Below are 21,652 nucleotides of genomic sequence, written 5' to 3'. Positions count from 1 at the left end.
AACAAACAAACAAACTAGAAGACAAATGTAACAGTGTAATTTATCAAGAGATTTTCTACCCTGCCTCGTTAAATCACTCAATGTAGATGATTGTCCAACTCAAATTGCGAGTAGCTTTGTGTCCTTATTAAATGAAGACAAAGCAACTAAACATGCAATCGAAACAAAACAAAGGCTCCAAAACGCAAGAACGAAAACAGATAAACTTCTATTTTATGTTAAAGTTGTTTTTATTATTAATCTACCCCTCCACCAAACACTTATCAAGGAATGTAAGCAATGTTGCGGACGTGATTGGGTAGCGCCACCACCCCTGCCATTCTCTTAGTTTTTGTAATCGCAACTCTAGATTTTAAGATATTTAGACTATCCTCTCTTCTTCCATATTTTGCTGGCACCAAAATGGCGCAAAAAAAAAGAAAAAAAGCCCCTATCTTGGGCTAAAACTAATTTTCTAAATAAAAAATAGACAACCAAACAATAAAAAAAGAACCCCCCCCCCCCTCCCACCTCCAGTACTACTGCGAATAGAGGAAATCCTTATTCGAAGCATTACTGCGAATGGAGGTGGCCAAAAAGAAAAAAAAAAGAAAAAAACTAAGAGAGAAGGAGCGTGCATAAAATGAAGTCTTTCTTAAAGGAATACTAAGACAAACAGCAATCCCAAATCAAAGACCACTAACTGGGTGGGCATGGGATTCTCGACCTCCCACAGTGGGCAGGGAGGTACTTGGTGTGTCTTCTATCCCCTTGTATTTGTTTTCCAATTGCTTTCTGTCTTTGTCTTGGAATGACATTACTTAATTTTGTCCTGACACTGGCCGGAGTCCTTGGCTGGGAGGGAAACAGTCAAATGTATAGTTATAGTTTTGGGAGATGATATTTTTCCCTTGTAAATCATCTCTCTGTTATGTACTGTTATTTTTTTTATTTTTAACATGTGATTTGTTAACATTTGAATGTGTTCCTCTTAGTAGGATCTTGTGCTTGTGTCTGGGTGAGACTTTTAGAAGACCTCAAACTAAGTACACCGATAGTGTGCTCTTGGTATCTACATGTTTCCTCTGGGTGGGGTTCATGGACTCGCATAGTGGGCAGGGATTCACTTGCTGTGTCTTCTATCTCCTTAAATCTGTTTTCTAACATGCTTTCTGTCTTTGTCTTGGAATGAGATTACTTAGTTTTTTCGGGGGGGCCTGGCCGGATACCCTAGCTCGGAGGGAAACAGTGAAATGTATAGATAGTTTTGGGAGATAATTTTTTGTTGTTTTTAAATCATCTCTATGTTATGCACTGTATTATGAAAACATTTGAGCGTGTTCCCCTTAGTGGATACCTGTGCTTGTGTCCGGATGAGACTTTTAGGTGATCTCAAACTAAGTACTTTGATAGTGTACTATTGGAATCTACACCTGTTCCCTATTTGAACCAATTCCCCTTTGTTTCACCTTTTTAGTGCTTTATTTGTAACTCTGGAACTTTTTAGTATCCCATTTTCTTCCTCTTTACTGGCGCTGATGTGGCCTTAATGTGTTGCAAGCGCCGTAAAACCATTAAAAACGGAATTTAAAAAAAACATAAATAAAAAATCAAACAAACTAACAAACTACATTTGAACCATTCCCCTTTGTCTTACTTTTTCCTCAAATTCTTTTGATCGTACATCAAGTATGTTATTACTATCCGATTATCTTCCTTATTACTGCGCTGATATGACCTAAATGTGTTGCAAGCGCCTTAAAACCCTTAAAAGCAAAAAAAAAATAATAATAAACAACAACAAAAGACCATCAACAAAACCCAAGAAAAGGATCGCTGCTATCGGCTACCCCACTCACGAGTAAACGCACACATTCAGTCCCTTTTACCACGTACAATGATATGGTTATGGAACACCCCTCCCCCCCCTCCCCCCCCCCCCCCCCTTTTCCCTTTCCCCCAAGACAACTTGGGAAATTCTGATAGCTATGAGAAATTTACTTGTCATTTAGAAAAAACATTTCTGTCACAGGAGGACATGATTGTTGTAATACAATCACAACTTATAACCAATCATTTTTTCAGGTGACCCTGCTCTGGTGTAACAACAAAACGTGAGCATTCATATAGGGCAATATCCACTAAACGTGCCCAAAGCGCTTTACAACTGCAAAGATATATGCAATAAAATATCGTTTATGTATGACGGCCGGTTGGACTTATCTAATTGCAACTCAGCTATTCACTTACATCAGAAGCATTGTTCAGGGTGACAGGAGTGCAGAAGAATACATCAGAAATAGAACCAATAAAGGCTGAAACGTCATAAAATTTATGTACAAAACACATGGAATAATTCACAATATTCTATTCAAAACCATGTTAACTTATTCAAAAGCAACGTTCTTCCGACACTCTAGATAATTGGGTCAGAGTGTTGTCGAATGACCAAATCAGATTCCGACAAACTTACAGAGTCCACGCGAATAATTTTAGAAAAATATAACGTATAGTCTGGCCTCGCAAGAGTTTCGTCGACCACCCCCTCAAGCAGAACACCACCGAAGACCTTAAAACCTTGATAAATAGCTGAAATGAAGGTAGGCAGGGCATATTCATAGTATGAAGGATGACTCAATTCCAAATAATGCTCTTCTCTGGACACCAGAACGCAAAAGAAACTGAGGCATGCCAACTTTATCATATCGAATAATAGTGGAGGACAAAACTAGAAGGTAGAACGAGTCCTGAGGATCTGTGACAGAGACAAGGTACAATCCTACACGCCAATAAGTAGCTAAGTAAGTAACATAGGAAACGATCTTTACCTTTCTCAATATGCTCAAGCAGTTTTATATTTTTGATATCGAGTTTCTTTTCAGTATAAATCAACCAGGCTTAATACCGTATTAAGGAGACTGGTCAAATATAACGTAAATCTACATTGTCTTATATATTTTTGGCTCTCCTCTCATTCGAATGGATGACAACTATAAGAGGGGAATTTTATTTTCTATTAGATAATGTTAGGACATGCTACGATGTAAATATTTATATGTCAAAGCTTATTTGGATAACGTATTACTAAGATATTTTTGAACGCCGCTAGTTTGGTGAACGATTTTTATCAATGACTTAATGCGATTTTAATCAAGATAAAGGTCAATTTGTTCAATGCCTAATCTCAACATTTGCAAATTTGTGCAGTTTCATTTTACCCTTGATATAAAAATAACAGGCGGTCGAATTTACCAACTGACCCGGACTTTATTTGGAAACCGACACTTTTTTCCGACAACCACATATTTCGTTGAAGCCGAACATGCCATGAAACTGTTCAGCGTATTTCGAACTCATTCTCATGTAAACAAAAATATTTACACTAGAATTAGTCGATTCCATAGTGTTGAACAAAGCCCATGTCAACACAAACAAGTTACTGAACTGTCCCCTGATATTGTATTCGGTGACGGTGGCCATAACCATCAAATTGATTGCGCTCGGAAAGAAACAAATGATGAAAATAATTGATATAAACAAAACCATCTTGACAACTTTCAGGTCACGGACATTTGAAGTCGAGTCTCTACATCCTGTGGTTTTGGTCCTCCAAGCTGATTTTCGTTTCAACTCTACGACCAAGATAATGGTGCAGACTATAACCACGACGACTGAGAATATTTGTATAAAAATGTTGAACGTCACTGTAATCTTTTCAAAAAGGACGCCATATTCAAAGTAGATTAACCCTATCAACGTCTTGTTGCGCTCCGGGAAATATTTTGGTCCAAGTGTCATGTCTATGTACATTATTGCGACGCTACTGATGATGAGAACAAAAATAAAGGCCATAATCATGGCTGTGCGTTTTGGTGTGATGATTCTGCGCACTTTGAGCGGCATAGCAATGCACAGACATCGTTCAAACGTGACGAACGCTGTAATGAGGCTGGAGATTCTTGCAAAACAGAAGTTAGGCGTGCCTAAAAGGTAGAAAAAAGCAACGCATGAGTTGAAATGTAACTTGTTTTCTTTGACTATGCTGAAAAAAAGATTTTCGTACCTAAAAGTAACGGTTGGTTAACCCGGTATGCTGAATGACATAAGATAGAGTGACTTTGCGTTGTTTTTGAACAATTACATGGTACATATGACTTTCTATAGATACCTGACACCAACCAAAAAGGCTTTTTCAAAGCCAATGATAACCCATGGCTTTTTCAAAGCCAATGTTAACCCACTCCATTTAACGACATTCAGCACGATGATAATGGGCACGATTGGGCGAGTTAACCAAATGTTCCGTTCATATGTTTTGTTTATTCGTAGCTTTAATGACAGGAGTCATTGCAGATTGAAACGCCATTATGATATTGAGTCTAGAAAACAAATAAAAAAGGGAAATAGGTTTGCAGTTGTATGGATGTGTGCATACTGTTATTGTTATTATAGAAATGTGTATTATACCTAATGGTGTCTCTTGTTCATTCATCGAATGATACCACAAGAAACCTTATAAACAAGACTGTTATCCTAGTCTCATTATTTATTGCTCTGATAAATTTTGTGATCTAAGAGTAGTGCATAATTATAGACAAGATTGAGAATAGATATGAATCTAGTGTGCAGTAGTGACAAAAAAAAATTGAGATAGAACTCTGTGGCTACCGGCATATGCCGGATATGCTTTATTTTCTTTCTTTTTTTTAAACGAGTTCTACTATGAATAAATCGTATTTTCTTCACTTAGTGTAAATAAACTTGTTGATTTTTTTTCTAAACAATTGTCATTCTAAACCTTTTCACTGCAAAATGGCTGTTCGATTTTTTTCAATCTTATTTAAATAGTTTTATCTGGTTTATGCATGGGACCAAATAATTCATTACCTGCTGTGAAGAATTGAAACTCCTGATAATCCACTGGTATTTTACTCCAGCTGTAGAAATACGGATTACGACTGATTAGCGGGAGAAGACAACAGAAATCCGCAATACCTAGACTAAACAGGCTGATGTTTATGGTGTCCTTGAACCCCAAGCGGAAGAATATGACGATGTTGATGACGTTGAAGGCGCATCCAATAGCACCGATGGCGCCATTGAAGATTACGGTGTTGAATAACACGAAGGTGTTGAGGGTTTCATCACTGATAAGATCTGCTGAAATCTGTTTTTTCGACTTTGGATCTACTAATGTAATCATACCTAGACCGCCACCGGAAGTGATATTAGAGACGTTAACTATACTATGTTTGTCTGGTGAGTTGGCGTCAAAGTTCAAAGCTATTTGAAACACTTTGCTCATTTTTGTTAAGAGTATATTTCATACCACCTGAAATACAAAATCGGAAAAAAGGTGTTTAAATGTCGAACGTGTATTGATTTATTCATAATTAATGTGATTTTTAATGGTAAATGATATGAACAACATACGATTTTGGCCGATATGGGGAATTATAATGACCCGACAGCCAAAAGTTCAAGTCTATGAGAGGTCAAAGTGTTACTGATATCGGTTAAAAATTGAATTATAGATCCTAAGAATACAAAATGGTAAAATTGAATGGAATGTAACACGGTGAATTATTTGTGCACCACAGCATTAATCATTCAGATATCACCTTTTATATGACCCGTATTATAATAGGAAAGTATGTATTATAATTATGCATAAATTACAGATATGATGCTTATTTATAAGAATATCTTTTCTTATAACGCGACCCCTACACTAAATCTGAACCACCTAAACTTTGAAGAAGAAGGAAAAATGAATTTATTGGCAAAATAGTCAGAATTATAAAATTTACTTTTCATAAAGTATTAGAAATAAAAACCCAATCTTCTCAATGAAGACCTCTAAATCAAAATTTGGAATTTTAAGGCATCTGGCACAAACAGACATAAAACCACTCTGAGATAAATTTGTCACAAATGCCTTACAGAATGCTTCGTCCATCGCCAAGAAGACCAAATTATTGGAACCACAGTATTGCCTTTTGGGCAACTAAAATCCGTCACAGTCTATATTTAGTTATCATTCCCATCCCAATCTAATGGGATAATGTGAGTAAACAATCATACTCAAGGACATAGTTTTGATATCTTTAACTTAGAATTGAGCTTTCATGTAGAGCAATATCAATTAAACGTGTTTAAAGCGCTTTACAATGTGCTTTACTAGGGGTCCTAGCCTACAGCAGACTGAATCAACGCCCTTAACGGCCATGTACTCATTTTACCCCTGAGTTCGCTGATAGTATATGAATAAAACCCTTATCCAAGGACTCAAACATGAGCCGCTCAGAGCGTGACTCGAACCGAGGATCTTCCAATCCAGAGGACTGACCACGTTAACATCACTTCTGCCGATCTCCGAAAAAAAAAACAAATATTAAAACGTTTGGCCAGAAATCTCAACTTTAAATATCTATCGATTAAATCGATATGTGAAGGGTGAGTTTTCTGGCCTAAATTTTTTACAAGATATTACATACATGGATTAGAAAAGATAAAGTAAAAATAAACACTAAAATCAAATTAAACATAATCCTTGTAAAATTCATGCTTATATATATCTGCGGAACATGGGCTCTGGCTGTAACCGAAGAGCAAAGATTAGACAAGATTCCATAGAAAACAACTGAAAGGAGTCCTGAAAATACGATACCCCACAAAAATAAGCAATAAAACACTGTATGAAAAAAATGCAATGAAAGATCCTTATCCATTCAAATCCTGGGCATATACTCAGATGAAAATATACCAGCTAATAAAGCCATGAATACTTTTTTTCACACCATCTGGACCCAAGAAATATAAAGACAGACCACCCACGTCAATTCACACTGTCTTGAATGAGACCTAAAACGCCTTAAACATAACAAAGAATTAAAATCAAAGGAAGACCTTATGAAATTAACATCCACAGCCAAATACAGCGAACTGTGGAATGAATTGACACAGATGATTAGAGAGGCAGCAGAGGCGTCCCGATCGAATGATTAGGAAGCGAAAGGCCTTAAGTCAAGTAAGTCATACAAGATTTGACTTAGAAGACTTTAGTTATAGGGTCTCAAAACAGAATGCAGAGTTAAAACAAATGTGGCAGTTAGATGACGAAGTAAGAATCATTAGTGATGGTAAAGTGGGAAAGTTGTTTGCTAGAGTCATTGAAAGAAAGGCGTGTGAAACTGATGGCATGAAATGAAAGCTGTTGAAAGGATGTACTGACGAATTATGTCATATTCTTGCATGTATCTATAATATGTCGATTGAGAAAGTTGAAAGTCCCTCTTCATGAAAATGTTCCAAAGTTTTCCTGCTACGAAAACGAAAAAACAACATGTATGAATGATCTTAGACCTGTTGCACTCACCCCCATTGCCATGAAATGCTTTGAAAGTATTTTGTTGAATGAAGTCAATCATAAATTTCCACCTCAATATGACCTACATCAGTTTGTGTACCTGCCAAATAGAAGCATTGATGATGCAATTTACTTTTTTCACTAATAAATAAAGGATAATGAATTTATATAACGCCTAAACATCAATAGTTGTCGTGCTCTGCGGCGCTTTACATAATAGAATTTGGAACAAACAAACAAATAAACAAAATTACAAGCAAAATTACAAACAAAACAAAACAAAAACAAGCAAACAAAACAAAAAACTAAATCAACAACAAACAAACAAATTCATGACACAATACAATAAGCATACATACAGAAACAAAATCTGAGCTCCATCTATGTCATAAAAAAACAAGCCTTACGGAACAACTCAGACTTCAGACATTTCCTGAAAGAAGATACATTTTTACAGGACTTTGTCGGAGAACTGAGTGCGTTCCGTGAGCTTGGAGGAGTAGAAGAGAAGGCTTTTTACCACAAGTGAATTTTGAGGTGGTAACCTTTAGGAGTTGGGACTGAGATAATCTTAAGTTTCGAGTTGGTTCATATTTTTCAATTAGTTCCTTCAAAGATTCAGGTGCCAATCCATCCAGACATCTAAAAACATAACACAATAATTTAATTTATAGTATGAACTTCACTGGAAACCAATGCCATTCCTGGAGAATTGGTGCTATATGATATCTTTTTTTAAAGTTAATTTTATAAGTCAAGCCGCTTTATTTTGAATTATTTGGAGTTGATCAATCATTTGCTTTGACAGCCTATAACTATGAGAAGGGCATCAAAATATTCTTATCTGTTACCAATGAAAGAATTAACAAACAACTTTGTAATATCCTCATCAATATTATGTCTGATTCTTTCTATGTTTCTTATGTGATAGTTACAACTTTGACAATTTTTACATGATCTTCCATGTATAACCCTTGATCTAAATACACCCTAAAATTTATCTCACTGGAACTAGCTTTAATAATATTATCACCCACTAGGATCTTAATGGTAGATTATTTTGAAAGTTGATAACTATTATCGAAAATCATCGTTTCTGTTTTGTCATCATTAAATTTAAGTTTGTTTAGTTTCCTCCAATCCTTTATGTTATTGATATTGATTATAGTTCTGAATCATTATTGAGTTTTGTAAATAGCTGAGTCATTAGCATAAAAATGAAAATAAATGGGAAAGGTTGATAACCTCTCAAAAAGGGGAGCTGTATACATTGTAAATAGGAGGGGACCGAGAATAGATTCCTGAGGCACTCCACAAGTTAACATTGACGGAGATAATAGTTTTATGTAATTACTGACTGAGGTCTTTCAAACAAATGCCTGTTTAACCAATCCAAACCTGTGGCACTTATATAAAATTGATCACGTAGTCTAGTCAGAAGTAGATTTTGATCAATAGTGTCGAATGCGGCAATTAATTTTGAAGTGAAATTAAAATCTGACACACACACACCGAACATTCTTTAACTATTTGCAGACAAGATTTGCTTTTTTTTTCTTCAGAGGTCAAACCATGGTATGCTTATTATTGTATCTTATTGTGTAAAAGGTGTGGAATTGAAATGTTTAATGACAAACCCAAGTAATTTTAGTTTCATTCTCATAATGGAACCCCCCCCCCCCCCCCCCCCCACCCACCCTTCCCCCCAACAAAAATAAATAAAACAAACAAAAACAAAACGAACTTCGATGAAACATAAAGTTTTTCTCTACTGCAATAATGGTATTTGAGCCCGTTATTTACCATCAGTTATAAAACTTGTAAAAATGCACACAAAGTTACAAACTATATCCAGTGATATTGGATGAAAAGAGAAACGAGTTTGTTAAATTTTGTCCTCTATTTCAAAAATGGGAATGCAACTTGATCCATAAGTAATAAACCCCAAATATCCTCTAATTGTTAACTTGCAGCAATCTGCGTCAATGTTGGAATATAAAAATAATGATGATGATGATGATGATGATGATGATGATGATGATGATGATGATGATAATAATGGTGATAGTGGTGGTGGAGGTGAACATGATGATGATGATGATGATGATGATGATGATGATGATGATGATGATGATGATGATGATGATGATGATGATGATGATGATGATGATGATGTTGATGATGATAATAATAATAGGATTCAATAGTTTGATGTCACGTCCGCCCAGTTTGGTTCTAAACTAATAAAATCGGTGCTATTTAGATATTCTTTATGCTGGCTAGAACTTTTTCACATGTCATGTGATCAGAATGTACAAAAGTCAAAACATGATCAGATTTATAATGTTTTTCTCCTCTGGATACACTTTTATGCTCGTCGGAGAAGTATTTTATAAGGGCATCCGCCATTATTCCGATAGTTTAGAACCAGTTACTAAGTTACTATACGTCAATACGACGGAAGTGACGTAACGACTGTTGAAGCCTATTACCAGTGGTGGTGGTGGTGAAGATGGCAATGATGATGATGATGATGATGATGATGATGATGATGATGATGATGATGAGGATGATCATGATAATAATATTAATGCTAATAATAATAATAATAATAATAATAATAATAATAATAATAATAATAATAATAATAATAATATATATGATGATGATGATGATGATGATGATGATGATGATGATGATGATGATGATGATAATAATAATAATAATAATAATAAAACCCGCAGCAACTGGGCATCAGCTCTTTACTGGCCTTAACAACGCCATTTGCTTATCTCTCGTTGGTCTTTTGTGTCTCAATCGCTATGTTTTGCTGAAAACTGGGAAACCCGAAACGTCCACATAATCTGTCTCTGTAAATTAAATTGAAGCTTTTCCACTTTATTACTGTAATCAATTTCTTCGATCTTCAAGCAGAAACAGGTATACCCCTCTTGGTGAAGACTGTAATATAATATAGATAGCATTGCGCTATAAAATTTCCTTTATTAAGGGAAGACTGGAATAGCCCAGGCGACTTTTTCAAGACCACACAATGCAGTGGTTCGAGTATTCGAACTCGGTACCTTTCGTGTACGAAGTAAAGACCGCGCCTCTGAGTCACGCTGCCCCCACGCTTTTCAATTGATTAAAATAAGATATGAATATTTATATATAGGGAATGCGATTAGTGGAAGAGTGGCGTCCCTTGATTGGACGTCACCGGGGGAGAATTTATTTGTAAACAACCCAACTACAAGCCAAGCGCTCCATGTACAAAAATGCATATCATAATCAACGTAGATCTTTTCTTTAGTTTTCTCCATTATAAAATGTTAACAAAATATGATGTAGACTACAAATTAAAAATAAAAGATGTTGATAAATAATACAATACGATGAGACAACCTTTCCAAAACTTACTGAACTTCCCGCTAATGATTGGTATTACTAATAATGGCGATAGCCTCTGTCGGTTGTCAAGACGCGATTTCAACAAAGGGGCGCTACTCTTAAATCTGTTTTGAAATCTCATTCCCTAAAGCTCAATGCGCAATACAATGTTTTATTTATTATGGAATTTATGAGTTTAGACTTGACGGATTGTTTTATATATTATCTCTATTGATTGTTGGTTAAGAAACTCCTGCTATTATAGTTGAAATTTGATGATGGTTATAGGTAGAATAATGGGGGTTTTTTATATTGATTACACGTGGCAATACAAAACACATTACTGTTTGTATTTCACGGTCTAAAGTGCCAATTGTCTCGCAATGTTAATGGTAAGAGTTAGTTAAATTATCTGACAAAGTTTGTGATGGCGTAATAATACATAATTTTAAAAAGGCGCCGCCATGATAAGAGAAGAACGTCTGGTAGCATTATCGAAACTTTTTTTTTAATCACAAACTATATCAGATATAGATTTTAATGATTTTATTATTTTACGGTTGTGCAGACAAAAAGGCATCTGTAGAACATCTTGTATATAAATCAATATTCATTAGACTGCAATGTAGTAAAATGATTGCAAATGATTTGAACAAAATGAGTGCAATCTACGTCATTCAACAAATTATGTATGTTTCATTTAGATATGAATAGTTTATTCTTCTTCCAAATTTATTTAAAATGAGCATGTTAACCAAAATGTGTATGTGGAAAATTATGTATAATTTAGATACTTTTACATGCGCGTCGGGAAAACAATTCCTTTTAAGGGGTGACTAAAGCATTATCTTATCTTATCAAAAACAACAACCATAATATGGTTAATTCATAACTCACACAATCCTAGAGATTGTTGCTAATTTTCAAATTGGAAAAGTATGTATTAAAAATGAGCATGCACATAGATATTTTTATGCAACTACCATTAACATGTAAAACGTAAAAACATTAGCTTTGATACTACGCCTATAATTTGTCTAAGAAAACTGTCATAAATAGGCATGGGGTAAAAGTAACCCGGATAAACAACGGATATACTCGGTGACAGGATTGAGTGAGTTAAAGTGGCAATCCCACTATCTCTCAGGGAAACACTTTTTATTAATGGAAATGATACAATAGTTTTGCTTAGTTGTTATGTTTATATTCAATTCTTCCTGTCTCTATATTATCTCTCCACAAGAAATATTTCTCTCCCTGCTAGTTTCATTATTTTAACGTGATTAATTTCTCATAACTTGTTAGTTGTTATATTTCTGTCTCCTAAAAAGGCCTGGGGTTGAAACGTCGCTTTTTTATATTGTTCAAATATTCTATGCGAGCCACTTTGTTCTTGAAGCGAGATGGTTGAGTAGTTAAGGAAGTGCACTATGACTTACTTGACTTAGATGCCTTTCGCGTCTCGACCGAAAGATCGGGTCGCCTTGGCTGTTTCCAGTATTTCCTGTGTGAGGTGTCTCCAATATTGCCGGTCCTCTCTGATTCCACACAGTGAATAAATGGAAACATAAGACTATCCACTGAGCCGAAGCTCAATGTCAACAGGTGTCAGCCATGTTGTCCTTTTGCACTATGACCCGGAAAATTCCGGCTTCGAGCCTCTCTTCAGCACTTTCGTTATCTGCTCACTTGGGACGACAAGGGTGATTCATGTTAACACCAGAAGTTAGTTTGTTGGATTGTCTATGGCGGTAAGAGATATAATTAGAGTGATATTGTGCAAAAGGATACCCGACGTTCTTTTTGTACTGTCTGAGATAAATATTGTCTCCTTAACATGAAGGTACCATAATTTTTCCTTTTTTTATATATGCAATATTGACAGTTACTCTCAATCTGTTTAGAAGATGATGATGATGATGATGATGATGATGATGATGATGGTGATGATGATGATGATGATGATGATGATGATGATGATGATGGTGATGATGATGTGTGATGTGAGAGAAGAGAGAAGGGAGAAGAAGAAGAAGAAGAAAGAAGAAGAAGAAGAAGAAGAAGAAGAAGAAGAAGAAGAAGAAGAAGAAGAAGAAGAAGAAGAAGAAGAAGAAGAAGAAGAAGAAGAAGAAGAATGAAGAAATGTATCCCCCCCCCCTCCCCCCAAACTCTCTGAAGAATTATCTAGAATTCTACGTTAGGCTTTCAAACGTGTACTCTTTAGATCATTTTTATCATTTGTCACATTACATGGATTATCTAGTGGCCATACCGAGCCATCAGGCTTCAAAGAAATATATAAAGGCTATAAAAGTAAAGCAAAATATGAAAAGGTGTGTGTGAAATAAGAAATACCGAATTAATGTTTAGGAGGGTGTTATTTTCTTGTATTTATCTTTCTACTTTTTCTTGTACTGTTTCATACACTCCGAAGTTTAAAGATTGCGCGTTCATGCCAACGGAGACCACTGGTCTGTCTCTGACTTACTTGACTTAGATGCCTTTCGCGTCTCGACCGAAAGATCGGGTCGCCTTGGCTGTTTCCAGTATTTCCTGTGTGAGGTGTCTCCAATATTGCCGGTCCTCTGCTAGGGTTCTCAGATTTTCAAGGTCCCCTGCCGTTATGAGACTAATGCTTTGTCCAAGTGTTGTGAGGTTTTTGTATAGGATCACAGGGAGTGTTGTAATCGGTCTTCCTCTGAAAAGGTTCCCGTGTTTTTGGAAGTATCCCTACATGGCTTGGTTTGCTGGTATGTTTTTGTCCCTGCGTAGTATGTGACCGAAAAGTTGCCATCGTTGTTGTAAAATGTCAAGGGAGATTGGTCTTTCTTTTGTGATCTTATAGAGTGATTCATTTGAGATCTTTTTGGGGTATTTGATGTCCAGTACCCTTCTTAGCTGTGTGCGATGGAAGGCATCCAGATGTTCTTCTTCGGATTTTGTCAACGCCCAAGTGCCGCAGTTATACAGAAGTACCGGTTTTACAAGAGCATGGTACAGTTTCAGTTTGGTTTTTCTCTTTATTTTGTCACCTCTAATCCATACATTGGTGAGTTTACTGAGTGCGGCGTTTGATAGCTGTTTTCTTCTTTGTACATCCTCGGTGTCTCCAATTAGTGAGCCGACTTTCTTTGTTCTTTTCCATTCCTCTTTGTTCCTCGATATTGTTGTAAATTCGGTTTTATTGGCATTGACTTGGAGGTTATATTTCATGAGGGTATTTTGTATGATGTCTATATTTGCTGGTGTTGATCCAATAAAATCGACATCATCTGCATAGGCGATTTCTCTAGGGATTGCATTCTCAATATGAGTCGTTGGTTTTGGAATGACTTTTCGAACTTCTTTCAGAGCGTGTTCTAAGTATATTGTGAACAGAATCGGGCTCAGACTATCTCCTTGGGGGGTCCCGATGTTACTTTCGAACTGCGTCTGTTTTGTGGCCCCGTATATCCTTGGTTGTATCTTTGTGTTGCTGATGAGAAATCGGATTATTCGGAGCTCGTCTTCGTCTACTATTTCTGTTAATATCTCCAAAAGTTTTCCTCTGTCGATCGTATCAAAGGCTGCGGACATATCGATTCCGGTTATTGTTATGGATATGTTTTCTTTGAGTGCCTTTGCTGCCAACCATTTATGTGTCCATACAACGTCCGATGTGCTTCGGTCTTGGCGAAACCCGCTTTGGCTATGTGATAGATATTTTTCTATTTTCGGTCTAATTCTGTTGAGGACAATAGTTGACAGTGTTTTTCTTATGGTATTCAGTAATGTTATTGGTCGCAGGTTGTTTACGGGTCCTTTCGTTTTTCCTGGTTTTTGTATTGTAATTAGGACACCGCTGTTTATGTCCCAGTCTTTGTGTGTTGAGAATGTTTTGTTCATTATGTTTGCAATGCTCAGATCCAGGGAGAGGGTACCGCATTTCAGCAATTCAGCGGGAATTTCATCTTCGCCTGGGGATCTGTTATTGTTTAGGCACTTTATGCTATTTCTAACTTCAGTTGTTGTGATGCGGTTGTTTAGGTCTCTAGGGTTTCCTCAGAAGGGCGATATTTGTGAGACTTGTTTGTGAAATTTCTGCTGGAAGTGGTCAGTTACAATGTCAAGGATATCGTTGGGATTTGTTGTCTGTTTGCCAAATTTATCCTGTAGTTTTGGGTTCTCGAATGGTTTTCGGTTCAGAGATTTCGTCGCTTTGAACATAGACGATGCGTTATTTTTGGACTTTTCTATGTCTTCCACTTTTTTGTCTAATTCCTCGTTTCTGTGTTTTATTGTAAGTGATCGAATTGAATGCAGTATTTTGTTTCGTTCCGTTTTCAGGTTTATTATTTCTTCCGAGTCTTTCGTCTTTCGTGTTTTGTATCCTGATCCTAAGTTCTTTTTGTTGCCGCGATAGATCGTTAATAGCGATGTTAGGCGTTCGATTTGGTTTGTTCTTAGTTGTATTAATGGAGCCTGCACTTTCTTCCCCCGCATATTTCATTGCCGCTTGCGTCTCTTTCCATTCATTGTTTGGATTGCTGTTTTGCTTTATTTTAAATAGACTTGAGTTAAGTTCATATTGGTAATGAATGCGACATTCTCGCTCATTTACTATTTTTGCCGTGTTTATTTTGACTGCCGTTTTACCTTTCTGTCTTCGTTGTCTGTACACATTTATGTTGAAATTCGTTTTTACAAGTTTGTGATCGGATGTTAGCAGTGTACCACCGTATGATCGCGAGTTGGTTGAGTAGTGTTTATGGCGGTGTCGACATATGATATAGTCTATTTGGTTGTGTATTGTTATCATTTTGTCTTGGGTTTGGTCTTTCCTTTGTCCTACCCATGTTGTCTGGTGTCTTGATGGGTGGTTGAAAGCACTGTTTGTATAAAAAGTTTTCTCTGTTCACAGAACTGGACTAATTTTTCTCCGTTATCGTTACGTTTTCCTTTTGAGTATGATCCTAAACATAGTGTGTCACTGTCGAGACGTTTTCCTACTTTGGCATTAAAATCTCCAGCAATTATTAATATTGATTTGTTTCCTATTTTGTTCAGTGTATCGTCTAGGTCTTTGTAAAATTTATCAGTTTCCTCTGGGTATTGTTTTGCGCGTTGACTTGTTGGTGCGTAAACATTTACGATTGAGATAGTGAACGTCTTCTTACCGTGATCGTCTTTATTATCGTTATTCTGGTTCCTTGAATTGATCTTACACTTAAGCTCAAGAACACATATTCTGTCCGAAACATTCCATTCGTCACTAGTCAAATCCCTGCAGTTTTTATTTATGAGAAATCCACATCCATAGTGAGGTGAACTGGAAGCAAAGCACAGCAGTCTGTGACCATTTATTGTTTGGTCGACGCCATCTTGGATCTTCGTCTCTTGTAAACACAACACATCGATTTTATAACTTTCTAAATCTTGACACAGTTGTTCCTTTCGAATGTTACTTTTAATAGATCTTAAGTTAAAAGTTCCAATATTAAGATTAGTCCACATCAGGTAAAAATTAAAGATTCCACACAGTGAATAAATGGAAACATAAGACTATCCACTGAGCCGAAGCTCAATGCCAACAGGTGTCAGCCATGTCTGTCTCTAGAGCAGTAAAGTTAGGTGCCCCAAACGTAAACAATAACAAGTTGCTAGTGATTTCCGTTAGGGACCGGAATAATTTACGCACAATATAGGTCTCCCAATTTTGTAGTTTGAGTTGTAGGCAATACACTTTCAGTATTGAAAATATGTTTACATAAAATCTAACAGTTGCAGAAATAATAATATAAGGCTAAATTATTATGAAAATCAGGCTCCGAATAATTCTCGTTTTGTTCACACCAGCGCAATAATTTGCTCTGGTCTAAAAATAGATAGACTGTAACTTTTGATAAATTTTAGAAAATTTTACCTTTTGTTCCATAAAATATCCATATCTAGACATTATTTGATGCATGATCGAGTATTTATGAATATGTGTTTCTTTTGCCACCTAACAGCCAAATTTTAAAGGTTATTTTTTTCTATAATTTACATTGGAACTTGAGCTGTCAAGACAGGAACATGTGGTTTGCCATGTGCTTCTCGACCTTTGTTTACGTTATGGGCACCTAACTTTACTGCTCTCTAGTTGACAACAATTTTGAGTAATCGATTTCTCATTAGTTACTGTTTGGCGTTATTCGAAAGAATGCAATGGCTGCCGTTAAAGCAAAACCGACACTATGTATATTTATTAATGTCCCTTTATGTCTACTTTATCGACGGTATATAATAAATAAAATGGAGTGCATGTGTCGTGACGTTTGAGCTTCTCTATTTTCCAGAAATTTGTGAATTTAATCCTGTTTTACCCATCCATTATTATAAGCAATAATACTTCATTGGGGGGGGGGGGGGGGGGGGGGGGGGGGGTATATCTTTATAGCCTGCAACTGCACCACATCGAAAGTTCAATTGAACAGATATAAAAATAGGATGATGACATTTAACCATGCAATGTTCTGACTTCATAAATTGAATGCAAAATAATTTTCAGAGCTCCGTTTTAGGTTCTTTCCTTACGCACCGGTCTGGAGACTTGAGTATTCTTAGACAAAATATGTTGATTTGGAACTACTTCTGTTTCAGTTTGAACTAGTCAAAATGTATTTATTTTTTGTAGTGCTTAGAAGCGCCCACGACCATTACATTATATAAATTTATGACTGTTCTATTATTTTCAAATGCCTTGGCGTTTGTATCACTCCGCAAGTGTGCTGCAAATGACAAAGCATCATAGAATAGAATGTTTTCCAGCTTATTCCAGAACTAACGGGTGGTGAAGTCTGTCTATTTAATAGACGATCCCTTTTGGGTTTTTTTTAAACTGGACAATGCCTCAATAGATCGTGTTGGTAGAGAAATAAACAACCATTATCTAATAGATCAAATTATTTGTCTTATGAAGAGATCTACATACCCTTTCAACCATGGGGATATAGACATTGTTTATAACGTCTAGATTTTGATGACTAAATGAAAAATTATATCAGTCTATGCACAAGATTTTCAAAATAGGAGAAGCATGTATGTGTGATTGTGGTGAAGGAAAATAAGATGCACTCCATATACTCTAAACATGCCCAAAGTATGAATAGCAAGAAAGGATTTTTGACATGTACCACATCTCTGCAGAGTTAACTGTATGGGCCTCTGACAGAGTTGAAGAAGGCAACGGCGTTTCTTCGCCAACTATACATTCAAACATGAAGACACTATGAGGGGGAACGAAGAAGAAGAAGAAGAAGAAGAAGAAGAAGAAGAAGAAGAAGAAGTATCAGTCAATGCCTTGCCCATTCATGTTATCAATCAAGAACTTTTAGAATGATTTATTTTGGGTTGATCCAATTAAGCTGCCGACACTTCTAGTTGTCATCAATGTTGACAATCCGTCTTGAATCAGTATTCTTCTCAAACCTATTCCATAATTATTCCGAGTTTTCATAAACTACTCCATATAAAAATAATATCTAGCCATATAGAATTTACACCTTTAGGTTAAGAAAACTCTTTTCCTCTCTATTTGCAGCTTTTTAGGTCTTGTAGTACAATCTTCGGCTCTGAAGTATAGGTCACTGGTTGGGCTCTTGGAAAAAAGGCTCTTTGATCTCATTTTTTCACCGTACCCAGGTGTAAAATGAGTACCTGACTGGTAACACCGTTAACGGCTTTTTCTTTGTTGAGAAAAAAATAATGAGCACCATGTCGGCCAAGTGTCTCGTGCGCCTCACATGTTCAGTGTTTTTGTCGGCTTCAGACCCTTGTAAATTACTTTGATATTGGGTAATATAGATGCATGGTCTAATGTTATGACACCCACCTTCGGATCCGAAGGTTTAGGGTTCGAATCTCCTTCTGTGGGGTGCATTAGTTGAGTCCTTGGAAAAAGCTCTTTACTCATATTCTCTCACCGTACCCAGGTGTAAAATGAGTACCTGGTCGTTAACAGCGTTGTCTGTGTCCGAAAAACCTAACTGTAATATCGCCTTAGATAATTAATCCACCCGTTTTTCACATCATGTTCACGTTTTCATGTTTTTATCCATGTAACCATGGCTCTTTGAATAAAGAAACGCCTAATGAGTGAATATGCCTCTTTTGGTCTGTCTCCGATAGGGAATAAACTGAATGAGTTGTAGCTAATCTCCTTCATGTGTCCAATACCTATAGGCTTTTTTTTTAAAACATATCTCGGGAATTGTATTGACCCAAGGGATGAAAGATCTTTCTCCGAGGTGAATAACTTTCTGAATTTGGTAAAAAATCGTATTAAACCCACCATGTTCTCAGATCTAAGAATGTCCTAACTTTAACCTTCATTCTTTCGGCGCCAGGAGATGCATAAGGCCTGAACAGTTTCCTTCCATTTGCTTCGGTCCCCTGCTCCCGTTCTTGATTGCTGCCAGTTTATGCCAGCGTAATTTCTTTCCCTCTTCACCATTTTTGCGCCATGTTGTTTTTAGGCGTCCCTTTCTCATCTTTCCTCCCGGGGCCGTTTTCATGAACGCGGACTAGCGCTTAGTCTCTGACTATCTCTGACTTTAGCCAATGAATTCAAAAAATCGGATTTCATGTGATCTGACTAAGCTAGTCCGGAACTAAAAGTTCGTGCTTTAGTCTGAGTCTAGTTACTAGGAGACGTCATAGCCTCAACAAAATAGCAGCTATTTTTATATTGAATGCGCTTCGATTTGGAAAGAAAATAAGTCGGTTACGAAAGACAGGAAGTATCTAAGAATATCAACAACGAAAAACAAAATAGTAAGCTTTAATTCTCCTTACCGACCATTTTCCGGATTTTCCCCGAAACGTCATATCCACCCAACATAAAAAATTTACTTTTGAAACTCCAACTCAAAAGGAATAAGTTCATAATTCCTGTTGCCATTGACACTGGCTTTTAAAAACTATACGATAAGTGCAGATCGTCGAAAGTACACCCTTTTGTGAGTAAAAACTAAAAAAAAACTGAATCTACCGGCTCATGAGTTGAGAGTGAACCAGAGACTCTGAAATCGAAGAATTTGCGTCAAAGAACACCAAAATAAATTATTAGAAAGTATAATTGAGACAAAAGTTATTATGTTGGCATTGGAACTGACTTAAATAATGTAATTAATCAGAACACACTTTCTCTTTTGTTTGTTTATTTTTTTGATTCAATGGCTTTGAGTTTCAATCTCCGTGTACATAGATCCTTAATCAAACTGCCTAAATATAGAATTGACAGTCGACGATGGACATCATTGCAGTCTATAACAGTGGACAGTTATTATCACGTGGGTTTCTAATTTCCTCTTTGGAAATATTTTGCGTTGTAAGTATGAAGTCGGGTGTATCTTACCTGCTTTGTGTACTACAGAGCTGGTGTTGAGACTAGCTAGTCATTTACTAGACTAGTAAATTACTAAATCTAGTCCTTCTTCATGAAAACAACCCTGGTTTCCAATCCGTCGCAATATCAAAATCAAACCCATTTCCTTTCCCAATAGAATTCAAAAATCCAGGTCCATCTCTTCCTCTTCACTATTGCACTGATCTTCTCCGTTCCTGTAAATTCCATTACTTTATATGTTGTTACATACTTTTGCTATCTTATTATTAATATTCTTCTGAGAAGTATCTAAGAATAACAACAACGAAAAACAAAATAGTAAGCTTTAATTCTCCTTACCGACCATTTTCCGGATTTTCCCCGAAACGTCATATTCACCCAACATAAGAATTTACTTTTAAAACTCCAACTCAAAAGGAATAAGTTCATAATTTCCATATATTTTTCAGCAAAAGAGTCTGGACAACACAGCATTAGGTTTTCATAACATTGGAACAAAATAATTCTTCAAATTTTGTGACATACAAAGGAAATCTGAATGAGCAAAATGTTGGCTGTATCGTAACGAATGTGACGCTTTTCCTATAGCTGGTAAGGAGAAGGCTAATGGAATACAATAACGGAATTTATCGCATTATTTGGATTACTATTGTTTTGGAAGGACATACAACATAACCAAAATACAATGTCCTGACGTGATCAAAGCGTCCATGGCTTGGTTTCCTAGTACTTTCGTGTCTCCTCTTATTACGTGGCGAAGAGCCATCGGGCCTCTAAAATCTGAAGAGAGAAAGAGAGAGAGAGAGAGAGAGAGAGAGAGAGAGAGAGAGAGAAAGAGGTGTCTTCATTGTACTTGCTGTAGAGTGCTCAATTGCTATCTTGTTTTTGTACTTCGCCTCGTGTGAATTTCTTGGTACCACCACAATTGTTATTCAATATGGACCGCATGTTGTCTTTGCATAACTTCATCTTTATTGCTTTTTTACTCTGTCGTCCCTAGTCTAGACATTTAATTGATGTTTTATGGATGATCATTAATTTACAGCTTTTTTCTTCTCCTCGACATCCTCCATGTCTCCTATCAGTGACCCTACTTTTGTTATGATCGCCACCATTGACATTTCTGGACAAAAATGTGACTTCGTTTTTATTTCCTGCAATGACAAATAGTTGGTGTTTATGGAAGAGTAATTTTGTTTTCAGTTATATCGTCCTGGTTTATGCCAACATCGTCAGTGTGTGCTATTTGCCCTGAAATCTCTTTTTAAAAATGTTAGCGAGTCATGGTTGACGAAAATAAGACGGGCGTGGACTGTCTCCTTGAGGTGTACGGGTGTTACTGAAGAAACAAATCTACCTCAAGTCACCGTTTACATTGGTTGTTACCTAAGTTTTCCTGATGAGTAAGCGGATGAATCTGAGTGACAAATTAGGGAACAGTCTTTGATTTAAGATAGAGATCAGAGGAAGAACTACTTTGTAAGGCACTGTTTCTAATAAACTTTTTCAGATCTCTATTTTGAGTTAAGCTGATCTCATAACTCATC

The 21,652-nt window shown here is 36.4% G+C and overlaps 1 protein-coding gene across 1 annotated transcript; it reads right to left on the bottom strand.

The window, feature by feature from the left end:
• Positions 1-1,537: 1,537 nt before the first annotated feature.
• On the bottom strand, positions 1,538-10,971 carry LOC144980085 (uncharacterized). Its single transcript, XM_078927578.1, has 4 exons — positions 10,769-10,971; positions 7,358-7,448; positions 4,867-5,311; positions 1,538-3,962 (listed from the first exon to the last, which is right to left on the bottom strand). Exons 3-4 carry the CDS (start codon positions 5,282-5,284, stop codon positions 3,247-3,249), a joined length of 1,134 nt encoding a protein of 377 aa, XP_078783704.1. The 5' UTR covers positions 5,285-5,311; positions 7,358-7,448; positions 10,769-10,971; the 3' UTR covers positions 1,538-3,246.
• Positions 10,972-21,652: the final 10,681 nt, after the last annotated feature.

Source organism: Berghia stephanieae, chromosome 9 (genome assembly GCF_034508935.2).
Source record: "Berghia stephanieae isolate SIO BIC M18660-M18661 chromosome 9, UCSD_Bste_1.3, whole genome shotgun sequence".
In the NCBI taxonomy this organism is placed as follows: Eukaryota; Metazoa; Mollusca; class Gastropoda; order Nudibranchia; family Aeolidiidae; genus Berghia; species Berghia stephanieae.
Note: the sequence above shows the minus strand (reverse complement) of the source record. Positions and strands in the feature narration are given on the sequence as shown.